We start from the raw sequence: 16,508 nt of genomic DNA, 5'->3' as shown, positions 1-16,508 counted from the left end.
ACTTGCAGCCACTCTGATTGACAAGACCTCCTGGTATTTCAACCCCGAAAAGCCTTGCCTCGCCAGTCCTGAGCCTCCTTCTACAGAAGAGCTTGGGACTTTGGTGATTTGCAGTGATTCATTCGACGCTACGGAGCCCGATGACCTTGAGTGGTGGCTCTCGCTTTGGGCAATATGACCACCAAAAACTGGATCGCGGGAAATAGCCGGTTGTACAACGTGCTTCCCTGCCGTCACTTTAACACCTACTGGCCTCGTCCTGCTGAAGTCTACCGTGGCCATCTCGGACATAAACTGAAGCACCCAGTCCTTCTGATTGCGGAAACCTACGATTCGGCAACACCTCTCCGAAATGGGAGGAGACTCCTGCATGAGATGGGCTCCAATGCTCGGATGATTATTCATCATGGATATGGACACTCGTCGAGGGATACCTCTCAGTGTACAAATTCGATCGCTAGAGACTTTATCCTGCATGGCAAGCTTCCAAACGAGGCTAAAACTCATTGTTATGCTGACGAGAAACCGTATCTTTATGGAGTTAAACAGGGCCAGAAGGTAGCAGCGACTGACAGTTTTGTCATGGAAGATCATGTCGGGGCCTGGCGCAAGCATTTGCAAGAGCTTGCTTTTTTGAACCCAACTCTTGTTTGAATGGGAAGAAGGCCTTTGTTGGAAAAAACTGGCAAATATTGGTAGCTTTGTGTATAGATACCTACTTAGGAAGTAGTTCAAGTCATGATGGTCATTGAAATAGCCCGATCTCCCTATCTGGCCCTCAAGGTTCTCATTTTCAAACTATTGTAGTGGCCCGTGCTCGGGTCCATGTGGAGAGTGCATTATAGTCACGTGGAGTCGCGTAAATGACGCGTCGGTACCTCTCCAATGCTCCGAGCTTCAACTTTCTGGACTTTTCTAGGACGGCAATCCTTGGTCCCACGCGCACCAGCTGCAGCACCCTCAGATTCGTGCCATCTTTTCCGAACCTATTCTACTCTCTACTGCCTTGCCTTTCCTCAAGCAACAATCATGTGGCTGCTGGAGAGCGATCTTTTCGAAGGTAAGCCCCGAAACCGTCGTTTCTATCTTCAATCACTGCATCCTGCTTTTTGCAAGCGTACCTGCAGCTAACGCGCAAACCAGGCAAGAAGCTCTGGCTGCGGCCTGGAAAGCTCTACCTCTTCGGCCGCACGGTATCTGAGGCTGGTCAGCTCGTTATCTCTGACAAGACCATTTCGCGTAAACACATCACCATCAAGGTTGAGCCTGTCCCGGAAGGCGGCGGCGTATGTAGCACCCAGTATTGTTAAAGCGCGACTGGCGTTGACGATAGTAGCGCAACATTACCTCCAGATCCCAGATCACCATTGAAGATCTCGATTCAAAAAAGGGAACCACCGTAAACGATGTCCAGATACGCGGCCAGAAGAAAGTCCTCACCGAGACTGTGAATACAGTCAAGCTAGGAATGTGCCAGAAGCTTCTGCGGTAAGCCTTCCTCGCTGTATATCTGTCATTGCGATGGCTGACACGCGGTGTCGCTGTGATGTAGCATTCAGTGGTACCCCGTTGTGCTGAGCTTCTCCTTCACTAGCAAGGAGTTACGTGCAGACCCGTGGACAAAGCTTCGCGATGATCTCGAACAATTGGATATAAAATACTCGGCTGAATACGAAGAAACCACCACCCACGTCGTGTCAAAGAAGCGCAACACGTCGAAGGGGCTTCAAGCTCTCATTAATGGCAAACTTATTGTCACCGAGAGCTTCATCAACACCATCATCAATGCAGCAACAACACCAGCCGATGCCGAGGAAGGCTCGTCGAGCGCGTTGGAACAAGACTTTGATCACCATTGGCCCAATGCTCTCGACCACTTGCCGCCACGAGGTGAAGAGACCGGAGAACGACCCAGCACAGCCTACGCTCCGGATGAACGGCGACAGGAGGTGTTTGAAGGGTACACGTTTGTTTTTTACGAGAAGAAACAGTTTGAAAACCTCCTCTCTCCCATCACTTCTGGGAGGGGTAAAGCGGTGTTGAATGCAGTGACGCCAGGACAAACGGACGTGGATGATTTCGTCCGTTTCGTCAAAGGCGTGGCTGGTGAAAAGGGGCTTGGGTCTTTTGAGGATGGCAGCGAGGGGAAGGGAGTGGTGGTTGTTCGATACATCCCGAAAGATGAAAACTACGAATGGTATGCGCAGTTTCTCACAGAATTTGCTCAGCGGCTCGACCATCGACCAATCGACCAGCGCGAATTTATTGAGGCGATCCTGGACTGCGATGCTTCCATGTTGCGACGCCCCTTGGAAGAGGCTAGTCAATCCGAACCGGCAATGTCACGTCCTGAAGCTCACACAGAACCAGGTGTTCGCATGGAAATAGATCAGCCATCGACCGAGCCGACAGCCCCCCAGCAAAGAGAGGTGGAGAGAGAACCCTCGCCACAACCGCCTCCTCGAAGAGTGCGGACTCGAAGAGGTGTAAGCAGATTCAAAGGCTTTGATATCGAGGACGACAACCCCGAGCCGACTCAAGAGATAGGCCCCGTTCAACCTAACCTTCCCGAACTAAGCCAGCCCGCAGTCGAAGCGTCACAGGATGGTCTGTTTGTTTCGCAGTACCAGGACCCTCTTGATCGTCCAGAGGAAGAGACTGCACCCGAGTCGCGCCCTCTGCCTCGAGCTACGCGCAAACGCCCACTCTCACCCTTGCCAGAACATGATGAATCGGCATTACTAGCCAACATTGCCCCCACAGCCGCGGCAGCCAAACGCAGGCGTATTCAGGCAGGAGAGCCGCCTGTGCCCCCACCACCGGAACCGGAGCCTCCAGTTAAGGACGAGGACAATGACGAGATGGTGATTGAATTTCCCCAAGACAAAAGTGAGAAGGGGCGAGGTACGAAAGGGAAAGGCAAGAAAACAGCAGGCGGTGACGATATCTTGGAGCTGGCGCGCAAGCAGCGCGAAGAGGCCGAAGCCAGAGCAGCCGCGGAACGTCGAGCACTGACCGAGTTGGGCGATGATGAGATTGATTATGCGGAAATTCGCAGGCTGCAACTTGAAACGGTCCAGGAATGTGAGGTTCGCTTCCCTGAGCCATGGACAGGGGGAGCTGGTACCAGTCGTACGCGTGAGCAGGACATTGCCGACGGTCGTTGGGATCCCAAATGGAATGGTCGTAGGAATTACAAGCAGTTCCGAAAGCAAGGTGCAGCCACTGGACGGCAAGCATCACGAACAGTAATTCCCCTAGAAGAGGTTCGGCCAAAGAGCAATGGTATCGGTGACGAGTATTGGCTCGAGAACGACTCCAACAGTCGCCAAAAGAACGATGCCACCAGCCAACGTCAATCTCAAACGCAGCAGCAAACCAGCAATCCCACCCCCGAGAAAGCCAAGGCCCCTCTCAGGGAGAACATTCTCACCATCGACAGCAGTGATGAGGACGAAGATGATGTGGATGTTATGGACGAGGACCGAGCAGCACCAGAGCCAACACCCGAGCCAGCAAGGTCGAGGGCGGCCAAGGCAGCGGAGCGGGCCAATGCTCGGAAGGGCCAGTCACAGGCACAGAGCACGCAAACGCAGTCGCAGAGCAGCAACAAGCGAGCAGCACCACCGCTGAATGCCTCACCTAGTAGCTCGAGGGAAGCGAAGAAGCCGCGTCGGGGAGGGTTCATGGCTGCCAGTAGAGACGAAAGCGACGACGACAGCGATGATGAGTTGAAGTTCCGGTTTGGCAGGCGGAAGTGAAGAGACAACTCCCTCTCTGCATCTTTGAAGTGGGCTATGGCAAGTGCGGTTACATATCAAATTAATTACGAGGTTCCTGGACCAGCGAATAGTCAATGTTACACATTCGTCACTTAACAAGGTGACATATTGGTAATGAGCATCAAGTAACCAATTCTTGTGTATTTGGGTATCATATTCTATGACCTCTGAAATGCCAAGCATGTCTTTCTTCCCAAGCATTGTTTCCACGTCTTACCACATAACCAGCCCATTGCTCGAGCGTATCTTACAAGTCCGGCGGGAGTCTTCCCAATCCAACATCAGTCCATATCTTCCATCCCGCCACCCCCCGCCGCGGCAGCAGCAGCCTCCTCCTCTGTGACAAAGATTCCCACCAGACAAGCACTCAGCATGCCTTCGTAGTTCACCCACGGGTGAATCTCCCCAAACAACCTCGTTCCGTCTCTTCCCGCGCACCTGAGCAACTCTGGCTCTCCTCCGGGGTGGAATGGTAGGTAAGGGGTGAGATTGTACACCTTCCCGCTCAGCACCGTCCAGACATCCTTCCCCTTTCTGCCGGTTTGTCTCTTCAGCATGGATGGTGTCACACGCAGGTAGGGGGTTCCGGGGGGGAGGCCGCGGAGGTCGGCGGAGGGGTTTCCGGAGAGGCGGGCCCAGTCGAGAGGGGAGTGCCCCGGGGTGAGGACGACGGCTTTGGAGGGCTTGGAGGGTTTGGTGGAGTGGGTTGGGGGAGGGGCGAGGGTTGAGCAGCCTGGTCCTCGCGCTGGGGCGGGGGAGAGACGGGAGGGCGCTGGTGAGAGGGAGGAAGATGGGGTGGGGCGGAGGGTTGGTGGTCGGGAGGGAGGGGGCATCATTAGGTTGTTGGGTGATTGTGCTGGTGAGGGTGCTGAGAACAGAGGCACCGGTGGTCGGATCTGGGGTTTTGGCGCCGGTTCTGGCTCTGGCTCGGAGAGATTTAGAGTTGGGACGGGAGCGTTGTCAACCCCTATTGTGGCGGATGCCTTGGGGGTTGACTGCTCGTCATTGTCGTCGATGTCGTCGTTGGCGTCGTGTGGTTGTTGGACCACGAGCGCTGGTGGGGCATGTCGATTTTGCAGGCCGTCGTCGGTGTGCTTTTCTTCCTTGGTCTCCGGCTGAAGAGCGCCTCCAAACAGGGAGGGAAACCACTGTGGTCTCCGCATACAGAGTAGAATGAGAGAGGCAATTATCAGAGTCACTCCCAGTAACGCCATGCTTAGGCGGGCTCGGGGAAGCGTTGGTAACGGTCGTATGCTATCGTCGCATGGGACAGGATCGGAGAAAGGCCCAAGCGCCTCTTTTGGGCTTTGTAGTGGAGATCCGTTAGGCTGTGCGTTAGAGCTTGATGCGCTGTGGTTCAAAACTGGAGGGTGATGTGGTTTGCGCCTTGCGCCAAACGTCGAGGTGGGAATCGGTGGTGATGGGTTGTCGAGGTCGATGCAAGTTCTTTTCCTTTTGTCTTGGGAATCTCAATATTGTTTCATCAGCGTGGGCTCTGGAAGGCGCTTGGAAATGTCAGCAGGGCAGAGAGCAGGCATTTCAATGAAGCGGCCCTGCCTCCATCTCGGCAGACATGTGTTTTGTGGGGTCCGGGAGCAGGGGAGCCCTGCAGCGGGTGCCTCAGCTGTCTGTCCGGCCACCGGCCTGTCCAACCTGAGTCTCTGACGGACACAAGTTGGCGGGGTTCCAGGTGCAGGTTGCAGCCCAATGCATCGAGATGTTCACCACACACGCAAAGCAATTGATGGGACGAACCTGGCTGGCCGTGCTGGTCATGCTGGCTTGGGCGGTGTGAAGCGGTGAGGGTGGAGGACGAGAGAGGGGCCCCGGTGCGTCCCGGATGGATTGGGGCCTTGGGCTCATCAGCATAGGTAGACTACGGATACAACTCCATAGCTTCGTCTCCTTTTCCCACAGGCCCCTGGTATTGTTTTGTCACTGCTCAATTGAAGATTATTGTGCTTATTTCCTCGAGATTGGTCCTTCGTGGGAGCGGTTTATCGACTTTCGCACCGAGTTCTGAGAAATAGCGGCTAATCCCATTGTATTTCTCGGCAATGTCAGCCAGTCAGAGCGGCCCAAAGCCAGACTCAGGGTTCAACCAGCGACCGGCCACGCACCTTTAGAAATCCGCCATAGCGAATCGAACGCGATGCCTCCGCCCCCAATTCCTCCTTCGCACCCACCCGCCGACCCGCGAGAATCAACTACCACGGCAACACAACCGCCGACGCTGAGGAAAAAGCCCTCGGCGGGTATTCTGACTACCACCACGTCCGCCTCGGGCCACAGAACAACACGCATCACCACCACCGCAGCCGCCTGTCCAGCCGCCGCCCCGACGACCACCTCCGCCTCGTCCCCTGCCGTGCCGTTGTCCCGCCATCCGTTCAAACGGAGGGACCAAAATGCAACGTCGACAGCACGGGGCATGAGGGCAGGATTTGATCCCGAAGCGCCCACGCCGACGACGGCGAGGCAGACCACTCCCAGGATGCCATCCTACGAGCGACCAGGTCCCACTGGTACTCGACAGCCACAAGTCCCAACCGCAGCAAGGGCAGTAAACAACAGCGGCAAACCGCCAGTGACTCCGAAAGTAGCGACGCGTCTTGCTCCTTCTACTAGTTCTACTCAACACCAGAACCCGACAAGCGTTGCGACACCGCTGCCACGACGCCCAAGGCCTGATACCATCTTGAGTGCCAATGGCTCGGGGCCGCGCGATAAACTCGACATCACTTCCCCCGTAGCCGCATTCTTAAACACCACCAATGTCACACCGAGATCTGGGTCAAGACAAAACCGCGTTGAAAGCGCCCACAGCACTCCGAACGCCACCCCCAATATTGAACGACACGATTCTTTCGACAGTAGAAATGGGCTGGCTATCTCGCCATCCGTTGTTGACGATGTGACTTCGAGACGACCTGTAGTAACATTCAGTCCGGCCTCCGATGTGAGTGGCGCTGGCCATCGTCAGGACCCGGATTCAAAGTTCTTTTATGCCGCAGACGTTCCGAGACAGACCCAGCAAGCACATCCGAGACCAGTAGTTGCACCGCAACAAGCGAGGAACACAACTTTTTTCCATACCAGCGGAAGCCCTGCTCCAGATCGATCAAGTGTTGTCTCTCCACTGGTGTCTCCTGCTGCCACCAGCAATGACAGTCTCATGAGCAAGTTCTTTTACGCAAACGGAGCACCAGAATTACAGCCTGCCCCCAAATTTGGACCAATGAGGAGAGGACCGAGCTCGGTCGTGTCTACAGCTTCTAGAATACCAACAAACCGGACGGGCAATGCGCTCAGGCCAATTTCTCCTGTTGGGGTCCAACCCAAGGTCAAGAGCGGACACAACACGCCCCTTGTGTCTCCCCGATCCCCCATAGCGAGCTCACACCATCGACTCAGCGTGGGCAGCCAAGGAAGGTCTGGACTGGAACAAACTCCCCATTCTACCGGTGCAGAAAGAGCCCACGCTCGCCCAAAGAGCCTGACCATTGCCGATGCTCCTGCCATAGCCAGGCTTATGTCTTCTCATGGCTCCATCCCCCCCACCCCTGCCTCTGAGGCAACATCTCCCCTATTTGCCCCACCGAGCACGATTCTTCCAGGAAGCCCAGGCATGAGTGGGTTTGCATCACTTCTTCAGGCTGCCGAGGATTTTGCCGAATCAGAAGAAGGGAAGTCAGAGTCGCTGAACAGCCCAGCGAAGTCTAGCCCGCAGGAAAAGGAACCGCTGAGTGATTTGGTCGCCAACGCGCGCCGAGAGCGCAAAGTGCAAGATTTGCAAATTACAAACGCCAGTCTTGAGGCAATCAATAGGACGTTGGAAAGACAATTGCGGAAGCAGACTGCTGAGCTGCGGCGTTATAAGCGGATGTCGAGGATGAGCATGGCCTCGTTGAGTAGCCGCGTCCCATCGGCCTCGACAGCTGCAGGTGGGGGGTTGGCGAAAGCTGGAATGGAGCTGAATGATCTCAACGAGGAAGAGGGTGAGATTGCGGCGGGGGACGCTGCGATAGAGGAACTGGAAGAGGAAGACGAAGAGGAAGAAGAAGAGGAGGAGGAAGATTCCGTGTCTGGCTCGGAGCATTCGGATTCGGGCAGTTCCGGGGCCAACACGGAGCGCAATGAGTCGCGCCAGAAGAGAGACGAGCGGAGGCTTCAGATTGATCTCTCCAAGCATCAACAACTACTCGTCGACAGTCAGAAAATGAACCAAAGTCTGAAGCGGTGTTTGGGGTGGACGGAGGAGCTGATCAAGGAAGGAAAACGAGCTCTTGCCTACAAGATTACCGTCAGCGACGTTGAGTTGGGCGGTCGGGTACTTGTTCCCGAGGAGATTGAGGCTCTAGAACCGCAACAGGAAGAGGATGGAAGCGTCATGGAAAACGATATTGAAGACTACGAGGATGAACTAAAAGACGACTCTCTTTATGGGGAAGAGCCTCGGTTGGACAATCTAGGTGGTACCGACACCGAAAACGACGACCTGAAGGACGATTCCCTCTATGGAGACGACCCTCGCTTGGACGATGATCTCAGAGACGACTCTCTTTATGGGGACAACTCCCGCTTAGACGACGATCTTCGAGATGATTCTCTTTATGGGGACATCCTTCGCTCGGATGATGATCTTAGAGACGACTCCCTCTACGGCGACAACCCTCGCTATGATGACGATCTCAAAGAGGACTCTTTATATGGGGAAAATCCTCGATTAGACGACGGCCTTGACAGCAGTGACACTGAGGATGAGAAAGAACGACGAAAAACGTGGAGGCCAGATGCACAGGACAGGGACAGTGGGGTCGAGTTGCCTACTGACAGCAGGTAAAAGGGCGGGCTGGGATTCTTTTGGGTTTTTAGAAGCGAAGCGTTAAAAAGAACCAGATGGGGGCGATATACAAACATACGTGTGTGGTTTTGCGTCTTGATCACCACTCTGGCGACTGTTTTATTTCATCTTGTTTATAATCATACTTGTGGGAAACGGGGTTTGGGACATGGGCTGGTTTTTCTCTTTTTCTTTTGCATCGTACCGGGAACAGTATATCAGTAAGGAGTTGAGCAGCGCGCGTTGGAGAGCGCTTCGGGGTTGATATTTTTCGTTTGGACACATTTGACCCCCCTTTTATACTCTTCCTCTTTTCTATTCATAAATTATGGGGAGCAGGAAACACCCATCCACCCAGCTTATTCCTTTTGTTTGCTGTTGCAAGATGTCATGTAACGCATAGATACCCAGGCATAGGCATAAACACGGGGGCTTGACATAACTGCGGGGAGGGGGCTTTGTCTGGAATAAAATACAAATCAGAGACCGGATTTCTATGAGGCAAAGAACAGAAACTGAGGTTTAAATGAGTCGTATTGGTGAATGGAATGATCTCTTGTGTGTTTGAGACTCAAAAGGTGGTTGGTACTATATTAGGCAGTCGTGTGGGAGAAGAGAGAAGAGTAAATGAACCGGACATGGTTGTCATTCAGAACCTCAACTTGCTTGTATATCTTCAGCTCTGTGGGGCTTGCCCAGACCATTTTTCTCTTCAAAAGAATGGCCCCCAGTATCCCAAAATGCTTGAGTACAAGCCTAGGAAGAAACATAGCTTTCCAGTGGGAGAAAAGTCTTTGGTATACCCCAACTAATGTCCCCTCTTCTTTGCTTGTAGATGAGCCTGAGACCATAAAACAAACCACGCAGACACCGAGGTACTGGAGTCGAAAGCTGATATATCCACTCGACGTTTATCAATGAGCATAGCTCTGTATTTATGAGTCCTGGATAGGATTCTGAGCCCAGTGAGCAACAAAATAAGAACCTCTCCTGCAGACTCATTGCATCTTGTTGTTGGTCTTGTAGCCATTTCATTTCGCAGGCTATTGACAAAGAAGCTAGCAACGAAGAAGCAAGAAAAGTCAGCACATTTGTCGGGATAGAAAGCCTTTTGAAGTAGGAGGTTGATACCTAGGTCGCAAGGAATGGTTGACATGTCCGTCTTCATTGATCCTCACGATGCATCTAACATAGTCCAGAAGCGTCTCGAACGGGCTTAGAGGTGTGTGCAATACAGACAAGAGGCATGCCTACTACTTTCTTACCCCTTAATATCACAGCCTCCATTTCTCCATTTCCGACACACGACACCCACGGCATTCTACCCTGAAAAGACCACCAACATAAACTTCATGGTATCAGACATATCAGCTCTCTATTTCGCTCATCCCCGCTTCACTGGCAAACATTTTCCCAAACAGCCCACAAGTCGGTACTAACGCAAGTTCCAAGTTCCCCCTTTCATCCCTTCCCTCACCCCCCTCTGCCCAGCGAACGCGAATGACCTACGACACCAACCACCGCCGCCACCACCACAACATAATTAGACAACGCTTTCTGTGTCCAAGCTCACCATCCATACCATAGGTAATCCTTCAGCCCCAGAGTTCCTTCTCAATAAAAAAAACCAAGCCAGCCAACCAGCCAGCACCCCTTGACCCCCACTCCCCACAGGCAGGAGTCCAAGCCTGGGAATACAAACAAAACAAAGCCAGAAAACCCATTCCATCCTCCCTTAGTGTTTTGATGAGCAACGGGCAAAATCCTTCATGTAACGATGATAGGGAAGAATGATGGTAATGACCCTGTCCCTCCTCGGAACATCGACGTAAAAGAGGACAAAGCAAAACAAAAGAAACAAAAATGAAAACACCATTATAATGCCCCCCCTAACAATTTCCAGCGGTAAAACCTCCCTTCTATGCTTGAGCATTTCCCAATGTTGTACACCAGGACCCACAAAATGATAAGAGAAAAAAACAAAAACGCTGCCGCCACACCGGTAACCATAGAAGGTGAGTGCTAGGCTACTCCTACTTACAACAGAGACAGACCTGCAAAGATAGTGCTCAGGCCTTAGCAAACATCAAAGAGGCCCTGCGAGATACTGCTTAGATGTCGAGCAATGGTCTATAGGTGTTCAAGGACAATAAATAGGCCTCGAGAAATGCAAGAGACCGGTCCGATCTCGACAAACACGTCCACGTTCATGTTTCAAGACCTCACGAGGCCTCTTGACCACCAATCAGCACCTCGACCATCCCTTGGGACCCGCATCCTCCCCCGAGTTACTCCTACGGCATCGCGATCCCAACACTCAGCATCGCGTAGTTTTCCAGCTTCAAAGACAGACTCTTGGAGCGAGGGAAATCCGGACTGATGGTCATCCGGCCGTCCTTGTTGTACCCCACCTCTCCAAACGACTCGGACAGTTCCTCAAACTGAACCGATGGCCTTGAGATATTGAGCTCGGCGACGATCTCATCGCTCCACACGCCCGAACACCACCCTTTGTCGAGCAAAAAGTAAGGATTCAAAGGTGGGACAGGGGAATCTGGCAACAAAACATTAGCTGAGAGGAGCATACAAGATCGAGTACAGAATTGCCCTTACCTAGGTCCACGTAGCGAATCCGGAGGTACTCAATCGACTGTAACTTCCCCAGTGCTCGAATACCAGCAAGCACCAGCTGCTCAAATGCCTTGATGAAGTTCATGTCTGTGATTCCCGACCCCGATTCGTTCCAGTGGGCCACCTTCCGACAGCAGTTCTTGACAGTTAGGTCGATCCGCTTTAGGCGTGATAGCCTCGTGTCGTGACACTTGAGGACAAGATCGTTGAAGAACTGCTGGCAAACTCTCCCCGTGTACGATATTTGCTCCAGGTAGGGAGAAGCGGCCGCGTCGGCCAGCTTGGAGCAAAAGTGCACCTTGCTCGACACCTTGAGAAAGTACGATGGGAAAGACATTTCTCGTCGATAGTCACCCTCCAGACAGAGAACCAGCTTTTCTAATTTCATGGGCTTGGAGAAGATGTCGGCCATGGTGAGGTAGCTCTTGGATTTCGGTTTGCTGAAGGAGCCCTGCCACTCCTTCAGATTAGGCAGGGCGGACGTGATGGTCTCAAAGTCGTCCTGCCCCCGGATCAAGTTCCATTGTCCCTTGCAAATAAGGGTGTGGACCGAGTTCACCCTGGGCATCGTGCGTGGGCAAGACTGATCCTCCCCGATCCAATGCCTCACTTTCGGTGCTTTGCGCCGTTCACCACCTTCGAGCGTCATGATGCACACATCTGGGAAGGTGTTGGCGACGAAATAAAAGGCTTCTTCCAGAGAGCAGTTATCCATGGGTAAGACATAAGACGCCGTTGTCAAGCCATCCGGCGTAACTGTGGGAAGGGTGTTTGCCGTCCCCAGAGCCAGAGGTCCATATTTTGGCCGGAATACCGGAAACCAGATCTCCACATGTTTGATATATGATCGTAAATGTGGATGAGCAGCAAAGTACTCGAACGATCCTCTCAAAGAATCGATGGTCGCCTTGAGCTTGATATGCCGATAGAGCCTGTCTTGGATCAACATCCTCCAAGTCCGGCTCACTCGTGATAGCTCAGAAAGCTCCTTCCTTCTTGGATGCCGCAAAGCAGTCCCCCACCGCGTGATTGAGCTCTTGGATGATGTAGATACCCGGTAGCCAAATAGATGATCCAAGATGCATTCGTGGATCTCGGCAGGAAGATCTGAGAGGTTGAGCCCGGCGTTCTCGTTGTCGGTTTGCACCGATGGGATGTCAGAAACGCCGGGTTCGTCGGGATCCATCGAGGCTTCTGAAGGGCACCTCAGGCAGCGCAAATCTGTACTTCGTGGCTCGGGTTGTGGGAACGGCGTGCTACTTGGGCGTGTTGGAGGGATGAAGTCTTGCATTCGTACCTGATTCAGCGGCGGGCTTGATGGGCCGGGTGATACCGGGTTCGAGGTGGTTGTCATGATGGAAGCCAGCTCAACCGTTGCCTTGTTCTCGTCTTCCTCCTCGTCCTCGGCTTGGTGAATGATTGATTGTGCCCTTTCAGCCCTGGGCAGGCGCGTGTCGATGCTGAGAGAGTCGACATCGCGACCGTCGTCGATGAGCATGGGACTCGTGGGAGATTCCATTCTCCTCGATGTCGTATTCGCCCGCGGGAATCAGTCGTGGGCTATCGGTAACACTTCTCAGTTGTCGTCGGATGATGATGCGACAACCATGGCACAGCAGTACACGAGGCTCTGGTCTCCGACTAGGCTGGCGACGAATCGACCTGGAACCACACGAAGTCGAAAAGGGACGCAAGGCCGACCACGGGAAACTATCTACTCGTCGAGAAAACCGGGCGGTGGTGGGTGGATGTGGTGTCTGTCGTTCGGGGTCAAATCGAACGGAAACGGACAGGACAGGACAGACCTGGACGGTAGGTCTGTTGTGGGTGGTGGATGGAGGATGGCGCAGACTCGAGAGCCGCTATAGCGCAGACGGACAACTCGTTCACTGCGACTTGGACCAGCGGGCCCGGATCGATGGCCGAGCTTGATTTTACGAAACTTTGTTCTTGTTGTTTTATCTGCAGCGCGCACTGCCTGCTGCGGTGGGTAGGTAGGGCACCGACTGGAGTCGGGTCTGGCTTATACTGGTCGCGTGGACGGACGGGCGCGGGGTTAGGTTCCTGTACACTTGGGCGCTGGATTGGCCGACTTGGCCCTTGCTAGATCGCAAAGTTAATGATGTGCGTAAGCCTCAGACGGAGAGCGCAGACGGAAGAGCGTTGGTGCTGGATTGGAGTGTTGCTGTTGTTGCTCGCTGTGTTGTTGTGGTGATGTGCAAGTCTCGATAAGACCCAAGCTGGGATTTGCGAGTTGTTGGGTCACAGATTGCAGTGTGTTCCAGCCCACCGAAGGCGCAGTCAGTCAACGGACGGACGTCTTGTCTTGGGCGGTTCACTCCGCCAGGTGGTACCTAGCAAGCCCGGGGAATAAAACTAACTGGCACTCCCTTGGATATGAGGTGATGGATGACGAAGAAGGCTCCCAAAATATGAAAAAGGGCAGTTTGGACATCCCTGGACGACTTTTCTTTCTTCTTTTTTCCAGGGACCACTACTTCGTACAGACACCTGTCTGTCGCATGAGACACGGATGAAGCCCCAATCCAATTCGCAACCTGCGCATTGCCCGGGCACAGCCGCTCGAGAGCCACTCAATTGAACGATTCCCTCCTCAAGGGAAAGAGGGTGCCGATTACCTACTGGCTGGTTGATCTATTTCTATTCTCTTTCTTATTCCTCAGGTCGTCATGCTTCATGTTCATGCTGAGTGACGCGACAAACCCCACTACGCACTACGCAGATAACCTCATCAGATCGGGCCATGTCATGAGATAATCATCTTGACGAGAAAGGAGAGAAATAGTGGCAGCCGTGGCAACCCAGATAATCTGCGGAGGAAGACCCGGCCACCTCAGAATGTTGGTTTACGTGATGTGTGAACAGTCCCACTCACACACGCAGTTACATCATAGTGGCTTTCGTTGCCTTGTTTGTTTACTGTACTGCCCTCTGTGCCCTCGGTCTCACCCCATTCCCAGATATTTTGCTGGTCTTATGGTAAGGCTGCATCCATCTCCACATCGACTCCGTTCCGAAGTTCTGGAAGACAGTTAGTTTGCGGGGTCAGGTGGGTGGTGCAGGTCGAATGAGGCCGGCCGGATTTCGCCCCCGAATGGCCGGTATTCCTCTTGTTATCGGCCCACAATTCTCGGCCTTGGGCGCCCGGACATCGGGCCCACTCCGCGCTAACCGACGGCAGGCGAACCGGGGGATTTGCTCACCAGGACAGCCCGAGGCCATTACTCGGCTCTTGCTTCCGTGAGGTCGAAACTGTCCTCTGCTCAACCGAGGTCGTACGCAGCACCGGTACTGTTAATATCGAGGTTCATGCTGCGGCCGCCCGGTTTGTATATAACTCGACTGCTCGCCCAGGGCATGTTTATGCGCAAGCGCAAAGCCAAGGCATGAAGCGGCGATCGGATGGTCTATTTCGAGAAGTTGTTAGTTGCCATCACGGTGCACTACTCCGTAGACTGGACTGGGTGGGCTGTGCTTGGTTTGAGCACCAGAGAATCCAAGCTCTGGTACATTATGGAGATGTTTTGTTTCTTCGCTGACTGATGTGGTAGATATCCAAAACCGCTTACCTATTCATGGCAGTTGGATGAGCACGGAGGGTCGGCGGCAACAGAAATTCCAAATGGAGAGAGAAGTGTCGAAATCTCCGAGCTGGATGCTATGGTAGCAGAGGACCGAAACACGCGCTGTGGAGATTTCACAGAACGGACCTTGGTGTTTCAGCATCTAAACGGGCGGCTGCACTGCACTAACAAGTCCACAAATCCACAAATCCACACCATTTCTCGCCTGCACCTGCCCCCTTCCCCAGATAATTTCGTACGATACGGGTCCCTGCAACGGCGCCAACGGCCCCCTTGGCATTGACATGTCATATCCATGTTTCCTCTCTGTTACGCTGCCTGCTTCTTGTTGATGCTCGGTGTCTCTCGCCAGACAGCCCCAGGACGTTGAAAGTTGTTTGGAGCGCATCCTCCTGAATGCCATCCTTTATAGTGTAGAATGTTCCCAGCGAGCGGGGTCCACCATTAGCGCGCTTCACGAAATGCGCCACCCCCGCGCAGAGGGTCTGCACAGCGCGGCTCCTACCTTTCTTTTTGGGTGACGGAGGATGGTGGCCTTGTTGCTTGTTGCTGCTGCCGCCGACGTCTGTTCTCGTCGGCCGCTGGCAACAACTTCCATTGGGCAGGTCAATGGGTTAATCCGGAGACCCCATTCAATGCCGTGTGGATTCCAAAGACCTCATCGGAGCCAGCGATCCATCACCTCCAAAACAGGTCAAACAGGTTTGCCTCATCCGAAAGTGACAGCGAGATCTCGGACTTTAACTGTTCAGATTCAAGCGCAGGTTTGCAGTTAATTGTTGCCAAGCATCAGGCCGGACGAGACCCAGCCCAGAGCCGCATTCCCATGGACGCGGCAGAGGTCGATTGGGCAGAGACATTTCCGCAACGGAATTGCAGGGTACGAGCTGTCGGTTCCTCGTGTCCAATGGCGGCACCTGGAGCCTCGATCAAGTCGCAACCATCACACATTCTCTTTCCACCAATGCCGTGTTTGCAAGACCCATGGTTCTTTTGCTTCCCACGCTTCCCGCAGGCTCACGACAGCCACAACAACCACCCTCGCGGCGGGAGATCAAAGAAGATCTGTTATGCGCCGGAATCATTCTCGTTCAACTTTGCCAACCGCATCACCAACAACGGACGGCAAATCCTGTGGCATGCGTTTGCCTTTCGAATCCGCCTGGAGCTGATGCTGGAGCCAAAGAGACCACTTGAGCAGACCCGGCTCAGCCGGCGCCCGACGTTTGCGAGGTCAGCAAGTCGGCCATTCCTCCGTCCATCCCAGCTCATCCCAGTTTTGCCCAAGTCTCCCCAGACCGTCGTGTGTTCCTGGCCGCCAGAGATGGCAGCCACAGCGGCCACGGGAATCCGATCATGGGGGCCAATCTAGCATGCCACCTGAGCTCTGTATTGGGAGAACTGCAGCGTCCCTTGCCAGGTTCGAGATCACGAGTAGTTCTCGTCTAACATCTGTCGAAACTTCAGGGCTCTGTCCAAAGTCGTTCAGAATCGCGGAGGATTTGCCATCTTGGCACGCCTGGGGATCTGCCGTTTGACTTGGCGTCCAGGGGAGCCAGGGGAGTCAGGGGAGACGTCCCATGTAAGTACCCCGGTAACCCCCTGGCCTGCTTTGTACCACGCTCCCCTGAAGGTTGCACCCACCAC

At 53.7% G+C, this 16,508-nt stretch overlaps 4 protein-coding genes across 4 annotated transcripts, besides 2 other annotated features; 2 read left to right on the top strand and 2 right to left on the bottom strand.

Moving 5' to 3' along the window:
• Nucleotides 1-166: part of a sequence feature (pseudogene) that runs on past the window's edge.
• A 2-nt stretch (nt 167-168) lies between these two features.
• Nucleotides 169-651: a sequence feature (pseudogene).
• Nucleotides 652-1,029: 378 nt separating this feature from the next.
• PODANS_5_5010 (uncharacterized protein) lies at nt 1,030-3,761 on the top strand (the record flags this gene model as incomplete). The annotated part of the gene is made up of 4 exons (XM_001905323.1): nt 1,030-1,060; nt 1,117-1,286; nt 1,337-1,488; nt 1,553-3,761. 4 exons carry the CDS (start codon nt 1,030-1,032, stop codon nt 3,759-3,761), a joined length of 2,562 nt encoding a protein of 853 aa, XP_001905358.1.
• A 302-nt stretch (nt 3,762-4,063) lies between these two features.
• PODANS_5_5000 (uncharacterized protein) lies at nt 4,064-4,996 on the bottom strand (the record flags this gene model as incomplete). Its single annotated transcript, XM_001905322.1, has 1 exon — nt 4,064-4,996. The coding sequence occupies one exon, from the start codon at nt 4,994-4,996 to the stop codon at nt 4,064-4,066; it is 933 nt and encodes a 310-aa protein (XP_001905357.1).
• Nucleotides 4,997-5,934: 938 nt separating this feature from the next.
• PODANS_5_4990 (uncharacterized protein) lies at nt 5,935-8,625 on the top strand (the record flags this gene model as incomplete). Its single annotated transcript, XM_001905321.1, has 1 exon — nt 5,935-8,625. The coding sequence occupies one exon, from the start codon at nt 5,935-5,937 to the stop codon at nt 8,623-8,625; it is 2,691 nt and encodes an 896-aa protein (XP_001905356.1).
• Nucleotides 8,626-10,919: 2,294 nt separating this feature from the next.
• Nucleotides 10,920-12,775, bottom strand: PODANS_5_4980 (uncharacterized protein; the record flags this gene model as incomplete). Its single annotated transcript, XM_001905320.1, has 2 exons — nt 10,920-11,179; nt 11,239-12,775. The coding sequence occupies 2 exons, from the start codon at nt 12,773-12,775 to the stop codon at nt 10,920-10,922; spliced, it is 1,797 nt and encodes a 598-aa protein (XP_001905355.1).
• Between the last annotated feature and the right edge of the window lie 3,733 nt (nt 12,776-16,508).

The sequence above is a fragment of the Podospora anserina genome, chromosome 5 (assembly GCF_000226545.1).
Source record: "Podospora anserina S mat+ genomic DNA chromosome 5, supercontig 5".
Classification (NCBI taxonomy): domain Eukaryota; kingdom Fungi; phylum Ascomycota; class Sordariomycetes; order Sordariales; family Podosporaceae; genus Podospora; species Podospora anserina.
Note: the sequence above shows the minus strand (reverse complement) of the source record. Positions and strands in the feature narration are given on the sequence as shown.